Source organism: Eulemur rufifrons, chromosome 16 (assembly GCF_041146395.1).
Source record: "Eulemur rufifrons isolate Redbay chromosome 16, OSU_ERuf_1, whole genome shotgun sequence".
Classification (NCBI taxonomy): Eukaryota; Metazoa; Chordata; class Mammalia; order Primates; family Lemuridae; genus Eulemur; species Eulemur rufifrons.
The window spans coordinates 1,817,126-1,840,648 of NC_090998.1; the positions used below are offsets into that span (position 1 = coordinate 1,817,126).

Consider the following 23,523-nt stretch of genomic DNA (forward strand, 5'->3'; position numbering starts at 1 on the left):
AGTCTTTGGTCTAAATGAATTGGGCCTGTCACTTTTAAAGTGATTTATTCCAGTAAAGGATGGAGAATTTGTTATTTTTCAAAAAGACCACTGTGGCATTGACCTAAAAAGGCCTGACTGGAGCCCACAGGGTGGGGCTGGCCACGCTGGGCCCGTCACACCAGCACACGGCACCTTTTCACATTAGGTGCTGCAGCTGATATTTCTGTTTATTTATCCAACTCTGAAGTGAAGAAGAAATATTTCATGAAACTAGCCATTCACTACTGCAAATATATTAGAAACATTAAAAATGGAATTCATCTCTCCATAGCTAGAGAAGTAACTCTAAACATACAATTAAGAGTAAAGAGGTTTTTTAAAAAGCTGGCCAGCAGTCAAGTATATCATTGATTTTGTTCCACTTTTTGTGCATGTGTTGCTGAAGCAAGCACTGTTACTGATTTTGGGATAATAGAGTCGTATGTGTCTCTCTTCTCACGCCATTCTCCTTATAAGAACATTGAGATACTACATATGCAATTATTAATTTCAAGTATTTTGTGAGAACTTCATGTGGGTTTATCACTGAGCTAGATGTTGTAGGAGATATCAAAGAAACAAAAGAGCTCGTCCCTTCCTTAATGTCAGAGGAAAACACAGTAGACTCCTCAGCTAAAGTACGGCACGCAACAAGGGGTCAGGAGAAGTGAAATCCTTTTCCGCCCACCTTTTCTTAGAAGAAAAAGTGGGCTCCTGCAGGAGAGCAGGAGAGCGGGGGAAACGTGCTCCAGCGAACCTTCTACGTGGGTGGGGCTGAGCGAAGGCTGAAAGCATAAAGTCCAAGTCTAGGTATCAGAAACTGAAAGGAAACCTATCTTCTTCATATCTTCATTTATGAACTATAAAATAAGAATAAAACCTGTCTGCTGTGCAGTTATCCAAAAGATCTTTTCATGATCCAAGAATAAAAAGGGCCATAGAAATGCAAAGCTTTATTTATTACTAAGACTCAGCAGGGACTAATTCCCATATATAACTCTTTTGGGCCTTAACAGCTTGGCAAGGGCTCTCCTGACTCCTTCCAAGATTAAGCTCCTCATCTCTGTGGACATAAAAATCAGTCTGCTACATAGCTTGAAGAATCCTTGTCATTATGCCCCTGAACACCCACTAACCATTCGTACAGGCCAAGAAAAGGCTTTACAACCTTCTCTGACCTCCCCCCAGCATGTTCTGCTGAGAAGGCTCCAATGTGCATTTGGAAGCACAGGCAGGCACACCTGGCTGCTTGGGTCTGAAAGAACACCACGAGCTGGGACAGGCGAAGTGTTGCTGGAAATCTGGGCCATCTGTGGACTCCTAGAACAACCGTCCTCTAGAAACTAGCTATAAATACCTTTAGAAATAATTTCCTTTCAAAGGACTGGGTAAAACATGCCAACTGGATTTTTACAAATGAAAGGTTTACTTTGGTGAAAGAAGACCATCATCGCATCCAAAGGCTCAACATCTTTGTAGTTAACTCGTGGGATGACACTGCCCCCTGGTGGCCGGCACGCACTGCGCACACCGAGACCCGCAGCAGGGAGGTCACATGCTGTGTTCAAAGATTAACCAGAGCTATTAATAAACACATAGTTAAACTAAGCTTCAAGAACAGCCCTTCCTACAGAGGAGCTGATTCTTCTAAAAATGGTCCCATACGTGTAATAAAAAATAAATTAAGCTTGTGTGATCTGAGCAAAGGACATTCCCACCCATTCAATTCTTATACCAGGTGTACTGAAGGATGTGATTTAAAAAAACAAAACAAAAACAAACAAAAAAACACTTGACTATACCAAAAAAGTCTGAAACATTTTACTTCATATTACATATACTTTTTTAAAAAGGCAGAAACATTTAGGGTAACACCAGTTGACGAAAGAACCTTGTGCTGGAATTCTAGAAGGACGGTGAAAATCAGTTGTAAAAGGATTTTCTTTCACATAGTCTTTTTCATGGCTGCTTGTGTCATGCTGAAGAGATAGGCTTCATAGATTATATTTAAAAAGCTGTCGTCGTTCTGGAAAACAAAATCAAAAGACCCAAAGGAATGTAATTTGGTTGGCAGAGACACAAGTCTCCTCTGTCTTGGAGCTGAGTTGGCATTTGGATACTACGATGCGCATCTCTCCTGTTTGGTCTACCAGCTGGTGGCTTTTAATTGCGTGTGTGAGTGGTACGTGGGGTTGGAGGCAAGGCCAGCCGGAGCTGCTGGTTTCCAACGGTCAGTGTGTGAAGCAGCAAGTGCTCATCCCACGCAGACCGATGGGCACCCCTGCACGCGGCAGCATGGAACAGGTTTGCTCGAGAAGGCCTGGGTCTGCCGTGTGCGAGACACAGGCCTCCATCAGACGGGTGCACTGGGAAGGCAGGATCCAGGTCGGCACTCTCAGTTTGCCTGAGACTGCCGTGGTTCTCACAGGCCCTCCACGCCGCCCACAATGTATCTACTTTGTTTTTGGCCTTAATTAGGGTTCCACTCACAATAGGGCTTCATCGGTATCTCATAAAAGCCAGTATAATCCTTCCCGTGAGTTATGGAAAATTTCTGGCCTCGGCAAGTGGGCAAGAGTTAGGCTGGTAGTCTCTGGGCTCTTTCGCCTGGCTGAGGGGTGAGAGGGAATCATGGTCTAATCAAGTGGTTTTCTTTTTTTGGAGACAGAGTCTCCTACTCTGTCGCCCGGGCTAGAGTGCAGTGGTGTCATCATAGCTCACTGCAACCTCAAACTCCTGGGCTCAAGCGATCCTCCTGCCTCAGCCTCCCAGAGTGCTAGGAATACCACCATGAGTCACCGAGCCCAGTCTGGTTTTCTTGATTTTTAATTCTAGATACTTCTCCCTCCCACTCAGATTCTGTAAAGTCTCAGTAATTCACCCACATTTCACATTCCCCCTTCACTGCCTCTTGGCACCCCCCACACGGAGTTAGCATTATTCTCATGCAATGAAGACCGTGATGCTATCCCTGTTTTCCCTGCAAAGTAGCCACAAAGTTCCTATGCAAGAGATTGTGTCTTCACAACAGGCGAAGACTGAAAACAGGCTGCTGAGTGACTCCTGGCAGTGCGCCGGGAGGATGATGTCCAGGGCACGGGAACAGTAAAATGCACGCAGAGTGGTGTGAGGCCTCAGGCCAGTGGCTCAGCCTCGGTTTCCTTGTCCGTAGAAAAGGAAAAATAACGGGGCTGTCGTAGAAGGACCAAATGAGTTGATATATGTGCAGCACTTAAAACAGTGCCCAGCACACGACTGTTATCTCATTATTTCATAGACAGGCGAGACAAGTGGCTGACAAGGAGTCCCATTACCAGGAGTCCTGATATTGAGCAGATTTCAAAAGTTTTTGTTAAAATACGCCCTTGGCAGCCACAGCCATGCCTCGCTCCCATGCCTGTCTCCTCCTGTTCACCAGTCTGCTGCATTCGCCCACCACGCTGCTCGCCAGGACTCTCTAACCCCTGCTGCCCACTGACAAGTTCTCTGTTTTGGGCCCCTGCAGCACCCAGAGTCCTCTCGGTGGCGGCTTAATCATCAGCGGATGCTTCCTTGTTTTCTGATAGGTGACGAGGTGGAGGCTTTAGTCAATCCTCCAAAGCTGCAATCAGCGTTCTTGACGTCATCTCGCTAACGGAGCACAGGAGCCGTGGGGCTTTAGGTGGGTTGCTACGCACCCCCTCTTACTCTCAGGGAGGACTAAATAGGCAGCAGCTAACTGAGTCTTTCCTTCACAGTTGCAACCAGTAGGTCAACAGGCTTGGGAAGGCAGGAAGGGAGACCACGTGCCCCTCTTACCTGAACGAGGTACAGCAGTGCTTCCTGCAGCTGGAGCTTGGTGAGCGGGCCGCGGGTCACCGCAGAGGGCTCCGGGCTCCGCACAGGCAGGAGGAGGCCGGTGGTGGCTACGGGTGGCTCTTGGCCCCCCGCAGGCAAGGGCCTGCTACCCCTCTCCTTGGCTGGCGCGGAGGAGGACTGCGTGAACACCATAGGGGTCATGAGCAGAGAAGCAGCCGCTGCCGCAGGGGTGTGCTGGGGTGAGCTGACCTGCGTAGAGCAGACACACACACACAGGGCAGGATGAAGGGGCAGCTCACTGGAACCCGCACAGCGAGACCCAGAGGCCCCTCCCGGCAGTGGACACAGAGGAATTTAACTCTTAATTGTCTATACCTCCACTGGGTAGGAAGAATTTAAAGGATCACTGATTCCTGCTCAATGATTCCTGCTCAATTCTCCATGTATTTCCCCTGCGTCGTTACGAGGCAGCTCTGGTAGAGTCTGCTGGGGTGGCCATGGCTCCCGCTGCATAAAACACTTGGCCTCCTGAGGAATATTTTATTTTCCAGGCCCGCCATCACTCTTGAGCAGCATGTGTTTGGGACGGTGGCTTTCTCTGCAGGCCTCGTTGTCCACTCCTCTGGCCTAAAGTTCTAACAACCCGCGTGAGCTGCTGCCTTTGCTTGCTACGGGCACACCCTCCCCGGCCTGTCCCCCACCCCTCTCTGGGAGGGAGAGTGCCTTGGGGGTCCGGCCCCAGGCCCTCTTCTGACGGGTCTGCTTGCTCATCCCGGCTGTGCTGCCGGCAGGGCAGCCTCGGCACGGGCCGGTGCGCAGTGCTGCCGGGACCGTCTGACCGTCTGTCCGCGCGTCTGTCTCACGCGCCGGCCTAACAGACCCAAGCCCAGCGTGCTGACAGCCTTCTCAGTTACCCAAGTGACATTCTGATCCCCACCTGACTGACTCCTACAGCTATCATTTGTTTCTAACGCAGGTAAGAAAAAGAATGTTTTCTTTTTCTTTCTTTCTCCTACTACCCCAGAAGAACTCCTGAAAGGGAGATAAAAGTCCACCATCTAGAAGTTGCTATAATTTTATAATCACTCACTTAGCATCCTTTTGAGCAAAAACTAGCCTAGCAGAAAAGAGGGTGTTTGTTCCTTTTAACCTGTCCCTACGTGACACTGGGAGGAGGGGTGTTGAGACTCCTGCTCCCGAGGAGGGTTCCCGGCATTAAGAGCACAGCGTGGGCTGACACGATGTGCACTTCCCCTACCTGGCTCTTGACATTTGTGAGTACTGAAAAGAAAAAAGAACTATACCTGCAGAAATTTAAGTCAGACTATTAACCCTAATTATCGAATTCTAATCAGGAAAGAGGAAAAAAAGCAGAAATTTTAAAAAGAAGGACAATATTACATTGAAGTGAAGATGAGGGTTAGTTGCCAATATTGTTTCTATATATAGGGACTCAGATCTGGGATTTTAATAAATAATACATGATAACACTTTGACTCAGGGGCTCACATATCCAAAGACTTACAAGACATGCTTAAGATCCCTGTTTTCAAAAAAGTGAAAGATTTTCAAGGAACTATTAAAAGCTACATAACAAAAAGGCCAATGATATATGTGATAAGTAGGAAGAACTTTCCAATTTTTAAACCTAATGCATTTGCAATCCATTTGTATCAACCCAAAGGGAAAACAATTCAGAGGCTGGTCTCCAGATGTTACCCACAGGCAGACAATCAATAGCTTGTGGTTTTCTCACTGTTGCAAGTTATTGATGGATACAGAGAACCATCTTCTCTAAAGGAGAGAAAATTTCTAAATATTACAATATTTCCCCCTCTCTGGCAGTTTGTGGAGGTGCATGGAGGTGGGTGGTGTATTTATCCCTCTCTAATTTTCATTAAGCTACACTGATGATAGAGAGAGAAATAAAAACAGGCTGTACCTTTAAGGAGTTAATATGTTTTCTGTTTAGTTGCAAAACCTACAGGAGTGCAGGCTCTCCAGAGGAAGGGAGGCTGTTTCCTTCATCATTATGTACCCACACGTAGCATCATGCCTGACATGTAGTAAATGCTCAAAAATATCTACTAAACAAATGAATAAACAACAATTTACTGTGTACTGAAAAAACAAGAGGTCAGATGTTTGGTGTCCCAGAATGATTTCAAAGCAGACAGAGTTTCCATAGTCAAAGACTAGGGTATTCTTCCACGTCTAGGCTGGTGTTTAGACATTATAACACTATGAAGATTTAACTCTACAAATAAATTATCTCTAAAGGGGGGCAGGGAGTTCCCAGATTTCTAAGCTAAATGTAGTTTCTCCCCCCAGGCAGAAAGTTAAGGCAATCAAGATGCACGGGTGTGGGCTTTGGCACCCTGTTCTCTACAGAAATGTCTGTGATACGTGGTCCTAGAGCACAGAAGTGGATTCTAAACTTCACTGCATTATAGTTACACTTTTTCTTTCTTTTCTTTCTTTCTCCCTCCCTGACTCCCTGCCCCCAGTAGAAACTCACCTGAAAAAGAGGGGTCTGCTTTTCTGTGCTGGATGTCTTGCTGATCCAGGATTCCAAGGGCCGGCCTGTGCCAGAGCTCTGCGTGACCACGGGGAACTTGGCTGCCAGGGAAGGGCGGTTGGGTGCGTGCAGCTGCTGCTCCTGCTGCACGAGCTGCAGCCTTCTCAGCAATGCCTGAGGGGAGATCACTCCAGAACTGCCAGTCTGAGCGCCAGACAGGGGCAGTGGCTGTCCTGGGAGCGTGCACTGTTCCTTTCCATGAGCCTGATGTCCCAGTGTCTGAGGTGGAAGGGAGCCATTGAAATAGACCGGTGGCGGCTGAGCCAGACCCTTTCCTGAAGCCACAGGGGTGGCAGACGTGGGGACCCTGCCACAGTGCGCTGCCCCTGGGGCTCTCTGAAGTTTCTCTAACAGGCTCTGAGTTCTGGGAGCGCTTGGCACACCGGGAGCAATCCCAGTGTCGTGGCGGGACTCTGGCTGGGCAGGTCCAGTAAAAACTCCCCCCGAAGAACGGGGATTGCCATTCTCACAGGGCCGGTTTTCAGGCAGCTCTGACAATGGGTGCAGGTCTGCGCTCCTGACCATGAGCTTCTGAATGGCCGGACAGAGCTGCTTCTCAGTGGCCGGCGAGCGGCCCTGGGGTTCCTCATAGGACAGGGAGCGCACAACCCCCTGCCGGACTGGAAACTTCTCCTGCTGCTGCTGCTGCTGCTGCTGGAGGGACGGTGGAGGCTCCATGGCTCCCTGACACGGAGCTTTGTCCTGCTTCCCAAACAGAGCTGTCAAGGATAAGTGTTGGGGTGCAGGGTCTGAGGCCTGGAAAACATAAAAATACCTGAGAATGGGTCCACATACAATTTTTTTATATGGGTGGGCCATGAAACATAACTTACCTAATGAATGATTGTGTCTATTTACAAAGGATTGATTAGAGAGGATAAAAAAACTTAATTATAAAAAATTTTAAAAATGTGAGACTTCCTTTTTAATGTCAAAATTTTTCACAGCATTCTCCCCCACCATCTCCAAGACAGTTGCTATATTTTCATATCTGTTGAATGATAAAATATGGTCCTTGAGGGGTCTGGGGTTTCACAGTTGGGGACCACTGTGATATGAAGTTATACACAGTAAAAGGTAACCAATCTCTTCAGCAGAGAGCTATTTAACCCTGCAGACCACAAGGAGATACTGAGAAAACACAGGGATATGAGGATTTCAGAACTCCTGGGAGCTTTTCACAGAATTTAATCTCATTTGATCCTTTCAACTATATAACGGTAGCATTTAAAAAATCATCAGATACAGAGAGTCTACCTTGGCCCAGCCAGATACAAAGCTACTTCCTTCTTGCTCCGTAAGATCTCTACCTCTTTCTGTTGCTTTCTGCATTGTTGCACTAAGAAAACATAAGCTTCATTCTAAAGTCAACATATTCTGGTCTCTCTATTAGAATATAATAAAAAATTTCCATGGAAAGCAAATAATGAACAGAGCTAAAAAAAAATCAGCAAAGAGTTCTTTTTAAAAATTTCGATGTAAGACTTTCATTAGCTAGTCTTTATGTATTTTGGCTCCATGTTCATTTTCACAATTGATTTAAACTAATTCCTTTTGTGGAAAAAAAAAGCCTCTTTAAGAATAACCATGATAAAATGACACAGCCACATTATGTTTACAATCAACAATGGGACCTGCAGATTAGCAATTTTTGTTATTGCTGTATTACCCTGAAAAATATATATACTGATATAAAAGCTGCTATAATGTTTATACTTAGATTGCAAATACAGCAAGAAGTCATCAGGCCTACGGAGGAATGTGACACCACGCCTTCAGACTCTGAGCTCTCTGAGAACAGGTGCCCCACAACACCCAACGCTGTACCTGGTATTAGGGCGGTGCCAGAAATGGTGAACTCAATTTTGTTGCCTCGGTGGTTGTTCTGTCAGTGGCCTTGGCAAAGCACCTACCCCAGAAGAATATGGACCCAACGGGTAATGTTCCTGTCACCTCTGACAATGTTATTAGTTGCCTGCCGCTTTTTAAAAAAACACTTTATCTTTTAAGGAGTTCAAGTCCACAAGAGAGTAGCACAGAATGCCAAAAGTAAACATTTTAACCCTTTTCTAGGGAAGAGTAAGTTAATAATCATTAAAAAATCTCTAATTTGAAATCTCTTTTTCCTGGATTTGCCATAAAGCATTCTTAAGCATTCTTTAGCATCACCAGGCCTCCCGTGACTGTGCTCTGGGTCAAAGCTCGTTGGGAGCCCACAGAGACACTGAGTATGAACAGCAGCGGATTTTGTACCTGGCTGGGCTGAGGTGTGCGTTGCTGCTGGTTTTCACTGGGCTTCACTGGAATTGGTTTGATGAGATTGGGGTTGTCATAGATGGCAGACGAACTGGTTATCTTTTTTGGCTCAGAACAGGTTTTACACTGAAATGGAAAAAAAAAAACTCACTTCATTTTTGGTATGAAATAAGCTTTAGTCTTTTTAAAAGAATATACCTTCTTGCTTCTTATCTAATTGGTAGATGGCCATTTTATGATACATTTTTATGCACAGAGGAAAATCCCTTCAATTTCTCTGAATGAGCTATATTTGAGTATAAATCGAGTTCAAATTTAATTTTTTGTAACTGCACTACACAGTGCTCTAAAATATTACCAACAGCATCGACCTGTAGGCGCGAGAGGCTCTTAGATACTTGGGTAATTGAAAGGCCATATATATGCTTAAGAAGTAATAGTTTACAGATATGTAGTCTAATGCTTTTCAATGATAAACAATTATAGAAACTATTCCTTAAATAATGTGTCTGGATTATAGTAGGGTTTTCCCCTCCATTAGCAGTTGACTTATAATAAAATTGGAGAGATGTTGAGTATATTTCATCAAAGCAACTAAACCTTTTTGGTCTACAAACCAAAAAGTAGAGCTGACTCAAACCACTGATTTTAAAATTGCTAACATCATCTTTATTTAATAAATGACTTCTTGCATAAACAGAATAATTCAAATCTGAGTGTTCTGAACCACTTACTACAAATTAGAGTTTTGTAGAGAAAGAGACAAGAGACAAGCCTCCTCATTTCAAACACTGACTCATTATCATACATTAATCTAACCAACCATGCAATTGCTAACACAGTAGGATTCATAACAAAAAGAGCATAGCAATGAGGTTGGTGTCTATTTTGCAAAAGCACCAAATAAAACAATATAAAAATGCCATCTTCTGTACCGTAGACTCGCTAGCATTGTTAGTTTCAACTGTACAGTCAAGGCCTCTGGCCAGAAAATTTTTCATACTGTACCTGACATGGAATGTGCTTTAAACACAATCTTGTCCCTCAGGAACCCATGGTTCCCAATGCGTTTTACAGTTATTGGGGTGTATTTTCTAATTCAAAGATCCAGGGGTATGGAGCCTATCACTACTGTGTGCATTTAGGTTTGTAAGGTTACCCATACAAAAGACAAATTATTTCCTTCCAAGCATTGCCAATAATTTGGATATTTGGCACAAGCATTAAGTGAGATGTGAAATCACTTCATAAATCATAAAGTATTATTTCTAATTCTTAGGTGAATGATGGTACTTAATGGTATGGCTGCATGGAGCCACTGGCCTGGATTTCCAAGACATGGAGAAGCAAGGCAAGAATACAGCCTAAGATATGGCCCCTTACAAAATTGTAGCATGAAAAGCCTTTAACTTCCCCTTGCTATTTAAAAGAAAGTGGATGCTTAACTTTCACTGAATCACCCTTTCTGTACTTCTTTGTTTTCTGTGTTCAAGAACACTGAATTTCAAGCAAAGAAAAACGGATTTTCCCCACCTTCCCTCTGCACATATCCATGTGGGCAAAGAGGCTGCTTTGTCTCTTGATATGCATAACCCTCTGACAGCTTCTGCTCATTCAAACGTATCTCTAAAAGTTGTTTGTTATGTTACTGCAGCTGTCTACCTACCCTTGTACAAAGCCTTGCTTTTATGTAAAAATTGCTCCCTCTTATCAAATTGCTCAGAATTAATCATCCATCTCAATAGTTTGTAGCTTGTTTTCCAGTTGTTTAATTTTCTATGCTGCTCCAGACCAACATATCTTTAAAATACTTGGGAAAAAACAGTTTTCCAAAAAAAAAAAAAATGAATCACAGATTCTTTATAGAACCTGAGGCAGTTTTTTAAAACTTCAAGAACTATGTCACATAATCCCATTTTATCACACACAAACACAAATATATATATTTATGCCTCAAGGATAGTCTGAAAGAAAACACAGTAAAAGTACAAAAAGTAGATATCTTTTTTATACTTTTTAAATTTTTTTTTATTCAATAGCAAAAGACACTTAATTTCTATAACTTCATAAATGAGTTATAACTATATTCAGGAAAGAACTGTTTTTAACTCTTGTCTTAAACCACAGAACACAAAATAGTCCACTTCTGAATACTCCAAGTCTAACTGCAGCCTGTAGTTCATTTCTGGCCCTGGTTCCTTTTCTTACTGAGCTTCGGTTATTTTATGACTCACTTGCACCTCAACTAGAAATTGAATAGGAAGGAGGTAAAAGAAGAATGAAGTGCAAATTAACATCATTGCTGCTTTAAAGCTGATTCATAGAAAGTTATTTCTCAGAGGAGAATGCATAAAATATTGGCAAAATAAGGTTTTCAAATTATTTTATTAACTTCCTACAAAAAGTTGTATCTGGTGTCACTAGACTTCACTTACCAATATCATACACCAATAGCTCAAATTTTTCTTAGTTTTACTAATTTTTGGGATTTTCATAAATTTAAGAGTTCTAGAGAGACTTAAACATAAGACTTAAAGTTATAAAACTACTAGAAGAAAACACAGGGAAAAAGCTCCATGAACTTGGTCTGCGCAATGATTTCTTGGATATGACCCCAAAGACAGGTAACAAAAGCAAATGGGATTATATCAAACTAAAAAGCTTCTGCACAGCAAAGGAAACAACAGAGTGAAGAGACAACCTGTGGAATGAAAGAAAATAATTGCACATCATACATCTGATAAGGGGTTAATATCCAAAATATATAAGGAACTCAAGTCAATAGTAATAAAACAACCTGATTTAAAAATGGGTCAGGCAAAGGACCTGAATAGACATTTTTCAAAAGAAGACACAAAAATGGCCAACAGGTATTTGAAAAAATACTCAACATCACTAATTACCAGGGAAATGCAGATTAAAACCACAATGAGATACAACCTCAAACTTCACAGTAGAATGTCTACTATCAAAAGGTGAAACATTAAATGTTGGTGAGGATGTAGAAAAAAGGGAACCCTTGTACATTGTTGGTGGGAATGTAAATTGCCGTATCCATTATGGAAAACAGTATGGAGATTCCTCAAAAAATTAAAAACAGAACTACCATATGATCCGGCAACTCCCACTTCTGGGTATTTATCCAAAGGAAGTGAAATCAGTCTGTTGCAGAGGTATCTGCGCCCCTATGTTCACTGCAGCACTATGCACAATAGTCAAGATAGGGAATCAACCTAAGTGTCCATCAACAGATGAGCGGATAAAGAAAATGTGGCACATATATACAATGGAATGCTATTCAGCTTTAAAGAAGGAAATCCTGTCATTTGCAACAACATAGGTGGACCTAGAGGACATTATGTTAAGCAAAATAAGCCAGGCACAGAAAGACAAATACTGCACAATCTCACTTATATATGGAATCCAAAAAAGTCAAACTCACAGGAGCAGAGTGTAGAATGGTGGCTGCCAGGGGCTGAGGGAGGGGAGAAGATTGGGGAGATGCTGACCAAAGGATACAAAATTCCAGTTAGACACGAGTAATAAGTTCAAGAGGTCTATTGTACATCATGATGACTACAGTTAATAACAATATATTGTATACTTAAAAGTTGCTAACAGAGTAATCTGGCTGTTAATGGCAGAAGGAATAATTTCTTCTTTATTTATCTCATGGTGGGAGCAACTGACATTATGTATATAACAACATATATTTGATTTTTACAGAAAAGCACAGTCTATACATTAATTAGACATTTGCATTTTATGTCAACAGTATAACAACAAATCTGTGGGGCATAAAGATGAATAGAACATTGTTTTAACTGGACTTACAGTGTAGTGAGAGATGTTGACTTAAATGTAATAAATGAAGAAGAACAAAATAAGTTCTAAATAGTCATAGACTGGGAGTTCATTGGGAAGAATTAATTTTACGTGGAAAAACTCCACGTAAAAAGGACATTTTTACTGGGCCTTGAAGGATACATATAATAGATTCTGAAGGGCAAGCAAAATGAGGGGCAAAATATTTCAAGTTGTAGATATAGTATAAAGTGATGACCTAAATTAAATCTTCAAAACCATGTATGTTTCTGATGTTTCTGAGTGTGTGCGTGTGTGTTCGTGTGCTCTCCTATGTCATGGTCAGTCAGGTGAGGCCACAGAGGAGACACAGGGGAGTCTGAGGAAAACACAGTTTATTCTACTCACAGGTACTGGAAACGAGGAGGTGTGCCACACCATGCGGGGCCACACGTGGAAGCCACCAGGGTGTCAGGAACAAGGAAAAGCCTAGGCTAGAGCCGTTATTGGGATTTCCGTGGGAAAGGCAAGACAGGGCGTGGTAAACAGTGAGGCCTGGCTAGTCTTCAATAACCGCTGCAGGCCCTAAGCTATAGGGGTGGTCCCTAGACACCTGGTGCCTGGCCTGGCTGGGCAGGATGACTGAGGCAGAGGAACACAGTATGGGCCAGAGGGGGCCATCTCTGCACTGGTCACTTTGCGTACAAAAGGCCTACTCCAGGCTGAACCCTTTGTGGTCTCTAAGAACTGGATGTCTGGAGAGGGGTGGTCTCCTCAGCCAGAAAGGTTTTTAAGATGTCAAAACATTATAACATACAGAAAATAAAAAATATGGACAACACAGTGTGTGTGCGTGTGTGTGTGTGTGTTGAGAGGAGAGAGGGAAAGAAAATAATTTTTGTTTAATATTTATATTTATTACTTGTCACTGTTATGTTGTCTTCATGGAACCTAAGTTCCTAGAGGGCAGAATTGTCATCTTTTAAAGATTAATCTTTAATGAGCCTACTACAGTACAATTAATAAAGTGTAATTGTCTAATTATTTGACTAGTTGCCAAGTTATCAGGATACCTTTTAATGAATTTTGAAGAATTAAAAAAAATAAAAAACTAATACAGAAAAAGTTGCTATGGTGTGAGGCTGGGATTAAGGCATCTCTGTGCAGGCCCTGTGACAGAAAGGCAATGAAACTCTGGCTTGCTCACATCCATGTTCCTTCCCTCCGTCGTTCAGCACCACCCTGTGTTAGGCACTTGGAAGATGACCAGGGATATAGAGATGGATAAAGGACGTTCTTTGTACTCAAGAAGCTCACAGTCTATCAAGTCAGAGGTATTGAGGAGAAACTTGGTCAACTGTCTGTGTGTTCCACTTCATTTAGGGTTTTTCTGATTGCTCCCTTGTGGCATCGGTTAACCTGTTTTTCCACCTCCCCTCCCCTCACCCCACCCCCATTCACCTTCTGTAAACCAGAAGGGCAGAGCTCAAGGCTCAGATTCAGGATCAGCCTTTCGGCAAGAATATGTCAGGGTGTGGCTGTACACACTTCACATCAGGAGGCCATAAATGCCTGGAGATCCAGCCAGTGCGGTTCCGGGGGAGGCAGCCTGGTCCGGCCACAGTCGGGTTTGCATCAGCCTTTGCCATAACATCAGCATCACTGATGATCAGTGCCGGCCTGAGTCAATGACTTCACTAGGGTGTTTTTACGTTCTATTATGCCCTCTACATTGACTAGCTGGAATTCTTTGGTAGAGAAGAACTTTCCCTCACTGACCAGGGCTGTTTGGTTACTCTGAAATATAGTCCATTCTGGGTAGGCAGGATACTTAACCTAGTCTCATTAATGATCAATTTTCAGAGGAAGGAGCTTCAAAGGCTAACCAATAATTTTGTTTTGTTTTGTTTTGTGTTCTGTTTTCAGCTTGCTCGCTCCCTCTCTCTCATCACCATGTACTCGTAGATTTTTACATTTTTAATGTGCTTCAAACCATTGTAGTCATTCCCATTGACGTTAGAATCTGATGCTTTGGTCAGTGGTCCTTTAATGATTACTGTGTCCTTTTCACATGATCCTATTAGTCTGACGTTACTATCCCAGACCTGTTATCATAAATTTCTTTAAAGAGCCCTAATACCTTCTAGGAGGAAATAATATTTAGAAATAACAATCTGGGTGATATAGGTGCTTATTGCTACTGAGTTGTCATTTACTTCTATGTCTCTTCAGGGCAAAAGTTAGGAAGTCTTTATATTTTTTGTTTCTATAGTTAAGAAACAAAATATGAACTAATTCTGATATTTCCACTTATTATACAGTTTTGATTTGATTTGATTTTTTTCTCTTACACTAAGGTTTCTACCCATTTATATAATTTCTTATTTTATATCCATAACAGTTGAAAAATTACAATGTCAACATTACTAATAACAATAAAACCACTGAATGAAGTTTATAATTTCTTGCAGTTCTTTTTGTCTTTAAAATGTGACCCACTAAGAGTGTTCAATTCAAACACTGGGTTTTAAAGTCAGTCTAGTTTTTTTCTAAGTAATTATGTTACAATATAAGATTCAGTCATATATATTCATTTCAGCTAGTTTCTAAATTCTAGGATTTTTATTTTCTTCTTTCTTGTTAATTTTATTTTTTGCTGATTTTGCTAGAGAGTGTTAATCTTATACTTCTGAATTTTTAGGAACTCTGTCTAATATAGGGAAATTAACCCTCTTCCTGTTATTTTGTTGTAAATATTTTTCTGAATTAGTTTTATATCTTTTTATTTTGCTTGTGTTATTTTTAAACCTAGTAAAGCGTTTTTTTAATTTTTATGTAGTTGAATTAATTGCTTTTGGGTTTTAAGGCATAGTTAGGAAGATTTCTCTTTTCCTAGATTACAAAGAAATCCATACAAGTTTTCTTTTTCTTTATTATATTGGTTATATTTTTACATTTAAATTTCTAATACATTAGGAATTTATCCTGGTATATGGTGTGAGGTACAGATTTGATTTCGTGTTTTTCGAAATGGCCACCAGTTGCCCAAACACCACTTATTCAGGAATTCATTCAAATAGCTGATTTGAGATTACTGCCTTTATCGTATCCTGATTCATATATACTTGAGTCTAATTCTAGACTTAGAATCTTGTTGTTTATGTGTCAGCGCCACCAACGCCATGCTGCTTTCGATGTCCAGGCTTCAATGTTGTAGCATGAGGTAGAGCTCGCTCCACCCCCACGGGTCTGCCCCCATTTCCCCCACCTCCAAGCCCTGCCAATATCGCGCTTCTTTGCCAGGGTTTCCCAGCTGCTCCTTCTTGCACATTTCTCCACACAAACCCTGTCTGGTCCGGGGGAACAGAAGAAGAGGAAGAGGAAGAGGAAAAAGAAGAGGAAGGAGGAGGAGGAGGAGGGGCAAAAGAAACCAGTGGTATTTGTTTAGGGAGCACCTTAAATTTATAGTTTTAAAGAGAACTGAGAGCTTTATGTTGAATCTTCTTATTCAAGAATAGGGCATATATTTCCATCTGTTCAAATCTATTTTCATGCCTTTTAGAAGTTTTTAAACATTTTCCTCATACAGATTTTGCCTGTTTCTTGTGAATTTTATTACAAAGAATTTTATATTCATTTCTTATTACTATAAATGGGGTCTCTTCTTCTGGTAAATCTTCTAACTGGATACTGTTTGTATATATCAAGGCTACTGATTTCTCATGCGACCTTTTAATCCACTTAAAAGCGAACAGTTTTCTTTAGCCTACTAAGAGCAAATAAAGATTTTATTTTCAATTTTATTTGACGGGAAGAATTCAAACCGAATCAAAAGGATCAGTCCTTCTCAACAACAATCATCCTACTATGGAATTTAAGTGTGTGTCACAGGAAGGGTAAAAACTCACCTTTGTGTATTCATCTTTGGCCTTGGTGAGCATTCGCAAGATGTCTACTTCTGTGCCCTCCCCTGAATTGGGGATCACTGGAGAGGGTCCTGCCCCGGCTCCCTGGTGGGCTTTCAATTGCTCATACTGCGTTAGGCTGAAAAACAGAAGGGGAAGGGCCACACAAGAAAAACCAATTCGACAGAAATGGTTAAAACCATCCTATTTCTCACCCAGCTGTTTTCATCCTGCTACAGCCATATTAGCAATAAGGCTGCTTCAGAATTTAAGGAAGAAAAATGTGAGCTGAGGGCCCAGTTTGCTTGACTACATACGTGAGTCTAGCCAGGGGCCGGCCAACTAATCCGCAGGCCAAATCCCGCCCCACCTGCTTTTGTAAAGAAAGTTACAAACACAGCCATGCTCACTTGTTGATGTTTTGTTTATAGCTGCTCTCACACTACAAGGGCAGAAGTGAGTAGTAGCAACAGAGATCCTTTGGACGGCAAAGCCTAAAATATTCACTATCTGGTCCCTTTGGGAAGAGAGTTTGCCAACTCCTCATGGAGTGTATTTGAATGAATGCTATCATTAATTGCTGAGGAAATCCAATTAAGAGGTCTCAAACATCAAGGAAACTGCACACAAATAGAGATCCCCTCCACCCCGAACCCCCACCAGCGCCCCATTATGGAGTGCCTTGAAATCAAAGCAAGGTTGATTCCAGCAACTCACATCCTGTAGTGCTCTGGCAGTTTAGAGACACAGCGAAGATTTCATTCTAACTCTAGGAAGACAGACCATTCAAAAAGCCACTTAGAGCAATGGGGAATTCTTTAGTTGGCCTGACAACAATACGGAAGAGAGACCAGATTGCTCCTATATCCCGCTAGGTGATGTCGAGGAAAATACATTTTCCCTCTCTGTGCTTTGACTTTTCAGCTCAAATTCTTTTATTATTGCCATGAAGTTTACAGTAAAAAAGATCTGAGAAGTTTCTGAGAGATTTCATTCTAACTGGGGAAAGAGTCCGAATCCACACAAGTCAGCTACTTATTGCTAGTAAATAATCAATTTCCTGCCTGAGCTGTTAAGTAATTACTGCAAAATGCCGACAATTTTAACATGGCCGCTTGGCTGAGCTATAGGGTATTTTTTAATCTGTATGAAATCTTGCTATTATAATCCACTGCACAATTTACAATAACATGAATGCCCTAGGAACTAGTTGTTATAGTGGTAAATACCAGTTTGAATACACTTAATCACCATCTGCAACTTGAGCTAGTTAGCTAAAATTAGCTATCACAAGCTAGATTTTCAGGAATTAACTTTATTTGTAAGAAGGTGCTCCCCACTTTTAACTTTCTTGGGGTCACTTCCAGCCATTTCATTACCTCAGGATTTAAAAGTGGAAACTCATTCTTTTGCAGACAGCTGCAATGTGGCATCCACGTGGGCAGCAGCCATCCTATGTGCTTGGCTGAGTGCTGTTCCAGGTTGAGACCCAGCGCGTGTAGGAAACTCATTTCACTCTCAGGCTCCTTCCCATCCCCACAAATAGCAGGGAAATAATTGCCTCACAGTGAGCAGCCCTGGGCCTCAACGACTGATCAGAGTCAACCAACTGCAGAGCAGAAAGCAAGCTTACCTAGGCCCTCGTTTCAATGCAATCAGGAAACCAAGAGCTGAAAGTCAGACAATAATTTTAAAGTTTCCCAAAATGCAGAATGGAACAAATCACAAGGTATCACGAGATTAAAAAAAAGAGACTTGAAACAAAAGAGAGAGAGAGAAAGAGAGAGAGTCTACTGATCAGTAAACTAATAATAACAACTCTGCAATTCCCAAAGGGATTAAAAATAAAGACTATCCTAAGCATTCAGTGTCTGAGGCATGGGAGGAAATTTGAGCTCCTACAAACACACACACACACAGTTAAGGAAAGCATTTGGGGGAGGGAGGAAAGCAAAGGGTGTAGAGAATCTGGAGCAGCCTTTTAGGATGGCTCTGAATGTTCTTTTTACTGACAGACACACTGATAACTTTTCAAAGCAAAAATTGCTAATGTACAAATGAGGAAAATATTAAAGAAAATTGCCATCTGGAACAACTCATATATATTTCACACAGGCAGAAAAAAATGAGTTGAGTCATTCTAGATGATAAATCTTACCTAGTGAAAATGTAGCAAGTCATTTCTTATGACTATTTTTCATTTATTAAGTAATATTAAATATTTTCCTGACCACTGTGGAAAAAGATTGCTGTAAGAGATCTATTCTGTTAAGATTATAGTGTAATTACATACACTTAGAAATACAAATAAAAGCACCAGGCCCTAAAAATACTCAGCCTTTTCAGCACTTACTTTTTCATAAGCTCTGCAATTCTTTGGCATTCTTCCTTATCATAAAACCAAATTCCATAAATGGACACTGTAAAAAACACATCAAACAAATTATGAGCATCTTCAAAACTACAAAACAGAAAGAAATTCCTTTTCCATTTTGAAGGAAAATACATAATTTATATATTGAATTAATTTATTCAATAATTATTGAATAAATAAAATCAATCATTGGAGTTAAATATTAAAAATCTAGCATTGGAATTTGTTAAGTCCATGGAAAAATCTGTAGTGGTTTTATGTGTGCGAACACATGTACACACATACGTACACACAGATATACACACATCCAATAAAGTGAGTTTTCCTTAAAAATATAGCACCTGAACACAATAGGCATTTGGTAAATTCTTATTTAAACAAATGAATACAGATTGAAAATGAAACCAGAATTTCTAAACTTCCTGGCTTCAAGACATCATTGTTTCTATACTCCATTTGCACATTTCATAAACACATTTCATCTTTATTTTTAAATATTCCAAAATCTGATGCCCAAATTATGCCTAGAAACCTCCTTCCCTTCTTCTCTCAAGAATATGTTAACTTAAAAACTGGATTTGTAAGCTGTAAGTTAGGGATAGGGCCCTGGAAAAAATAAAATTTAATAATAAATCTCTGGCTTCAAAATGTCTGTACAGAAAATTTACAACTGTTGAAAGATTAGATATGACTATGATTTAATCATTTAGTAACGAAAGAAAATGTGGTATAGTATAGCTGCTATTGATTCATTTAATAATTTTCAAGTAAGTTACATACTTTATTTTTTATTTCAGAATATTATGGGGGTACACGTTTTGGTTACATGGATAACTTTTGTACTGCTTGAGTCAAAGGTATGTGTGCCCATCACCCAGAGAGTGTACATTGTACCTATTGGGCATGAATGTGCCGCTCTATATCATTTTTATAGCAAAGGCTGAAACAGTTACAAAGTACGTGTATAAATATCCAGTTGAGGAGCTGGTGGCATTAGTCATGTAAATAATGCATTAACTACATGTACATTTTAAAAATCTTCATTGAAAATAACAGCAATAGTATGATATAGCAACAAAAGCCAACAGAATGTTTTAAAAGGGAAACTTCTTAAAATTTAATTATACTAATATTATTTTGTCATTAAAACAGCTGTGATAGTCTAACTACACCTTTTTTCCCTGCTTACCTGACCAAAGCCTGGGCATGGAATTTCTGTTTCTTGTCAGTAATGATTCAGATATCGAAAGGTACAAGAAATGTCCTTTTAGTGCTATTTTAAGCAGATATATTAAGAGGAAGCTTATGAATCTGGATTACTAATTTGCCAAAAGACGGCAATGGGGCTTTAAACTTTGTTTTTGCAGTTATTGGTCTGTCAGAAATCTTTATCTTACCACCTACGTGTGAAGGGGGAAAAAGTGAAAGAAAACTCCTGGCTTTTTCTTGCACAGCACCACTCTAGCCTCTTAGATAGACAAACATACACATGTTCCTCCTTAGCACATTGACAATCTTTTTTTTTTTAAAGAACATCTGCGTTCTGAGGCCCATGTGCTATGAGAGCTTTTACATCAAAACAAAATTCTTTCAGCTCGAGACCATTAAATGTGTATCTCAAAACTTCATGTTCAAGTTGCCTCCAGTTCATCAACACGAATTCCCTCCTGACTCCCCACAGATTGCCACACACCAGCCGCCCCGCGCCCCCATGTTCTTGTAAGTCACAGCAGACTGGATCACTGACATTCAGCAACTTAATAAGTCTGAATATATTTGTGAGCTTTGGTGGCTTTAATATTAGTTATTAATACAAAACTAGGAGTCTGGCTTGGTTTTGGGTGTTTTTTTTTTTGGTTACAGTGAAAATTTTCTTTCTGTGGAGACCGAGTTTTCCCAAACTATCGATGAGGAAAAGCAGTAGTAAGGCAGCAAACACAGCATAACTCAGAAGCCTGAGGCCAAGTGGCAGAGGAAAAACCAGCCGTTATGATTTCATCAGATCTATTAATATAAATATTTTGGGTGTCTTTTTTAATGTTGTGCATCTGTGGCATTTGACATAAGGAGCTAGGTTTTCATAAGGGTGAGATGCCAAGGAAACCGTTGATACAAATAGAAAAACAGTTTGACATTGTCATTGCCATGAGATAACTGAAAGGCAGACTTAGGAAGGAAGAATGCTGTGAAAACATCTTTCAAATGTCAAAGAAAATGAAGGAAAGACTGGGTTTGCAGTAATTATTTAAGACATTGTGGAGACTTCTTTGGGACCCAACTATTTACCTCTAAAGCAATATGGTTTTAAAATTGAAATAGGATCATTTTGAAATAACTCTTTTCATCCCAGGTAACAGTTAGTTTGAAAATAAAATTTAAATAGCCAAGAGGGGGAAAAACAGATTTACCAACAGTTCTGGCTACTGACAGGTGGCAACAAGATAAAATGTAGAACTGGGCCTAATGTTTTTTCTCCCTAAAATAGTTTTGCAACTTGAGCTGCATTCCACTTAGAAAAAGGGGCTGTGAATTCCATTAAAGTACACATTCCAAGTGAAGTTTTCTGCCTCTTAGGCCCAAGGTCCACCAACCACTGGACAAACCTAGCACTCTCCACACAAGAGGGTCTATCAGAACAACTTGTGGTGATATATAAAAACCAGAGATCACCATGCCTTAGGGAGGTGATGAGCTGACGGGCTGACAGAAACCATGAACCTCACATTTCAATCCAAGTTTTCCTGTAAAGCCACTGAGTGAGAGGCCCATTCCTACACAGGCAGCGAGCAGAGCAGGAAAGATAGAAAAAGACAAATTTGAAAAGAATCAAGAAAGAAGGTGTGGTTTTTTAGAATCCTAAAACTTAAAGTAATGATTGTAATCTAAATTTGCACTTCTGCGATATGGCTGTACAAATTTTTGTGGCACTGAAATGTTACAGTGGGAATAGCTTCTGAATTTCAAAAAATTACAAGGAGAAAAGATCACGAGCAGGATAGTTTTTAAAAATCAATCAATTAGTATACATCTGGAATTTCACAATGCTTCGAGCCTTTGTTCAGCCTGTCACGCCTGCATACCAACCGCTTCCTAGTCACCTGTCTGCAGAAACAGAGGTCAAGTTTAAGGGTACCCTGGTACGTGAAGCTCAACTCAACTGTTTCTACATTTCTCCTGGAGGTAAGAAACCCTGAAGTAGAATAAAGACTAGCACTCTAGCCTTCGAAACAGAGTAAGACCCTGTCTCAAAAAAATAAAAAAAATTTTAAAAAGGAATAGGAAAAACATGTTGAAATTTACTCTAATACAATGATAGCTTTACTGTGACTCCCTCACTCTAAGGACTCATCTCTTCGTATTTAATCAGGACTTTCAATGGCACAGTTGTAGTTTTACTAAAACCGCACTATCCTGCTTTATGCCATTCTCTGGAAATTCTCAATTGAAAAAAAGCAATGTTTGAACCCACAGGCAATGCAGTATTGCCCTTACATAATAAAACACCGATCTTCTACTTTCCTTTTAATTCTGTGAGAAAGATCAAGGAGATCAAAATTTCCATAATAGATTTTATGTCTGAATTTTGTACATACACAGACAAGCTAGAGAGCAAGCTGATTATATTTGATAATGGTATTTTCTTCTTTTTTAATTTCTTCAGTGGAAAAATCGAAAGCTGGTCAAATTTTAAGAGGCCAGTTAAGGGGCCATGAGAGGCGATATCTAACATCACTGACATGCACATTTTCACTTGGAGCCCTTGGATTCTTATCACTTAGAGCACCGCACGATAGTTCATTTGGGATGTTCTTCGGGGATCTGCCCCATCTTGTTTATGTTTCTAATAAACATTTCTTTTCGGTCTGTTCTCTTAAGATATTTACCATTTGTTCCATATTTTACCCAAAATACCTTTTAATTCCAAATCATGAACAGTAGCTTGTAATAATTTAACAAGGATTTGTGCTATTATTTGTGTAAATTTTAAAAAGAAGACATATAGCTATATAATAAATGGATAATAAACACATAATTACTCGGGTAAAGTTTAAAAAGGCAGGACATCTGATTTAATGTATGGCTGGCTGGCTGGCTGGCTTGCTTTCTTTCTTTCTTTCTTTCTTTCTTTCTTTCTTTCTTTCTTTCTTTCACTAATTCCCCTCAAAAGAGTAGGGAAATATTTTTCTTAGCATTCAGCAAGGAAAGCAGTCAGAGTTCCCTCTTTTTACTAGGAAAGCCATGGAAACTAGGCAGTGTTAAGTTACACAAATCTCTTTCTGGGCATTTAAGGATAAACCCAAAATTTTTTAATTCCTACAAACTCCATTCCTTTCATGAAGTCTTTCTCAAATGAGTGGAATAGTAATCTCAACGTAAGGATGAAGAACATCTATCATATATTTGATATATAGACACTTGTTTTTGAGAATTTGTTCAAATACAATATTTCTTGATTTATTGTATCATTTATCTAGTTCAATCTTTAGTAAGTCTGACCATACCGATGGTGACTAGCTAGCAGCATCTGGGTAGTAAGCATGCGCACACGGCTACTACTTTTCTGAAAGATCACAAGATACTTAAAAATCAGAAAGATAGAAATTTCTAAGATGAAATTTTAGAGCCAGAACCCAGCTAAGAAGTGTGCAGTTCAAAAACGTATTTCGCTGATGAGGAATCAGTGGTCTAACAAGCCTAAATGAGTGAGCCGAAGTCATTTTTCCCGATTTCATCTGTTTTCTCTATAATATGCCCTTCCCCCAGCCTTACAAATGAAATTAATAAAG

The 23,523-nt window shown here is 40.5% G+C and overlaps 1 protein-coding gene across 1 annotated transcript; it reads right to left on the minus strand.

Annotated features, from left to right (window-relative positions):
- Nucleotides 1-1,899: 1,899 nt before the first annotated feature.
- LOC138396750 (mRNA-decapping enzyme 1B-like) lies at nt 1,900-23,276 on the minus strand. The gene is made up of 7 exons (XM_069490400.1): nt 23,239-23,276; nt 18,716-18,823; nt 16,366-16,501; nt 8,651-8,779; nt 6,338-7,153; nt 3,820-4,068; nt 1,900-2,047 (listed from the first exon to the last, which is right to left on the minus strand). Exons 1-7 carry the CDS (start codon nt 23,274-23,276, stop codon nt 1,967-1,969), a joined length of 1,557 nt encoding a protein of 518 aa, XP_069346501.1. The 3' UTR covers nt 1,900-1,966.
- Between the last annotated feature and the right edge of the window lie 247 nt (nt 23,277-23,523).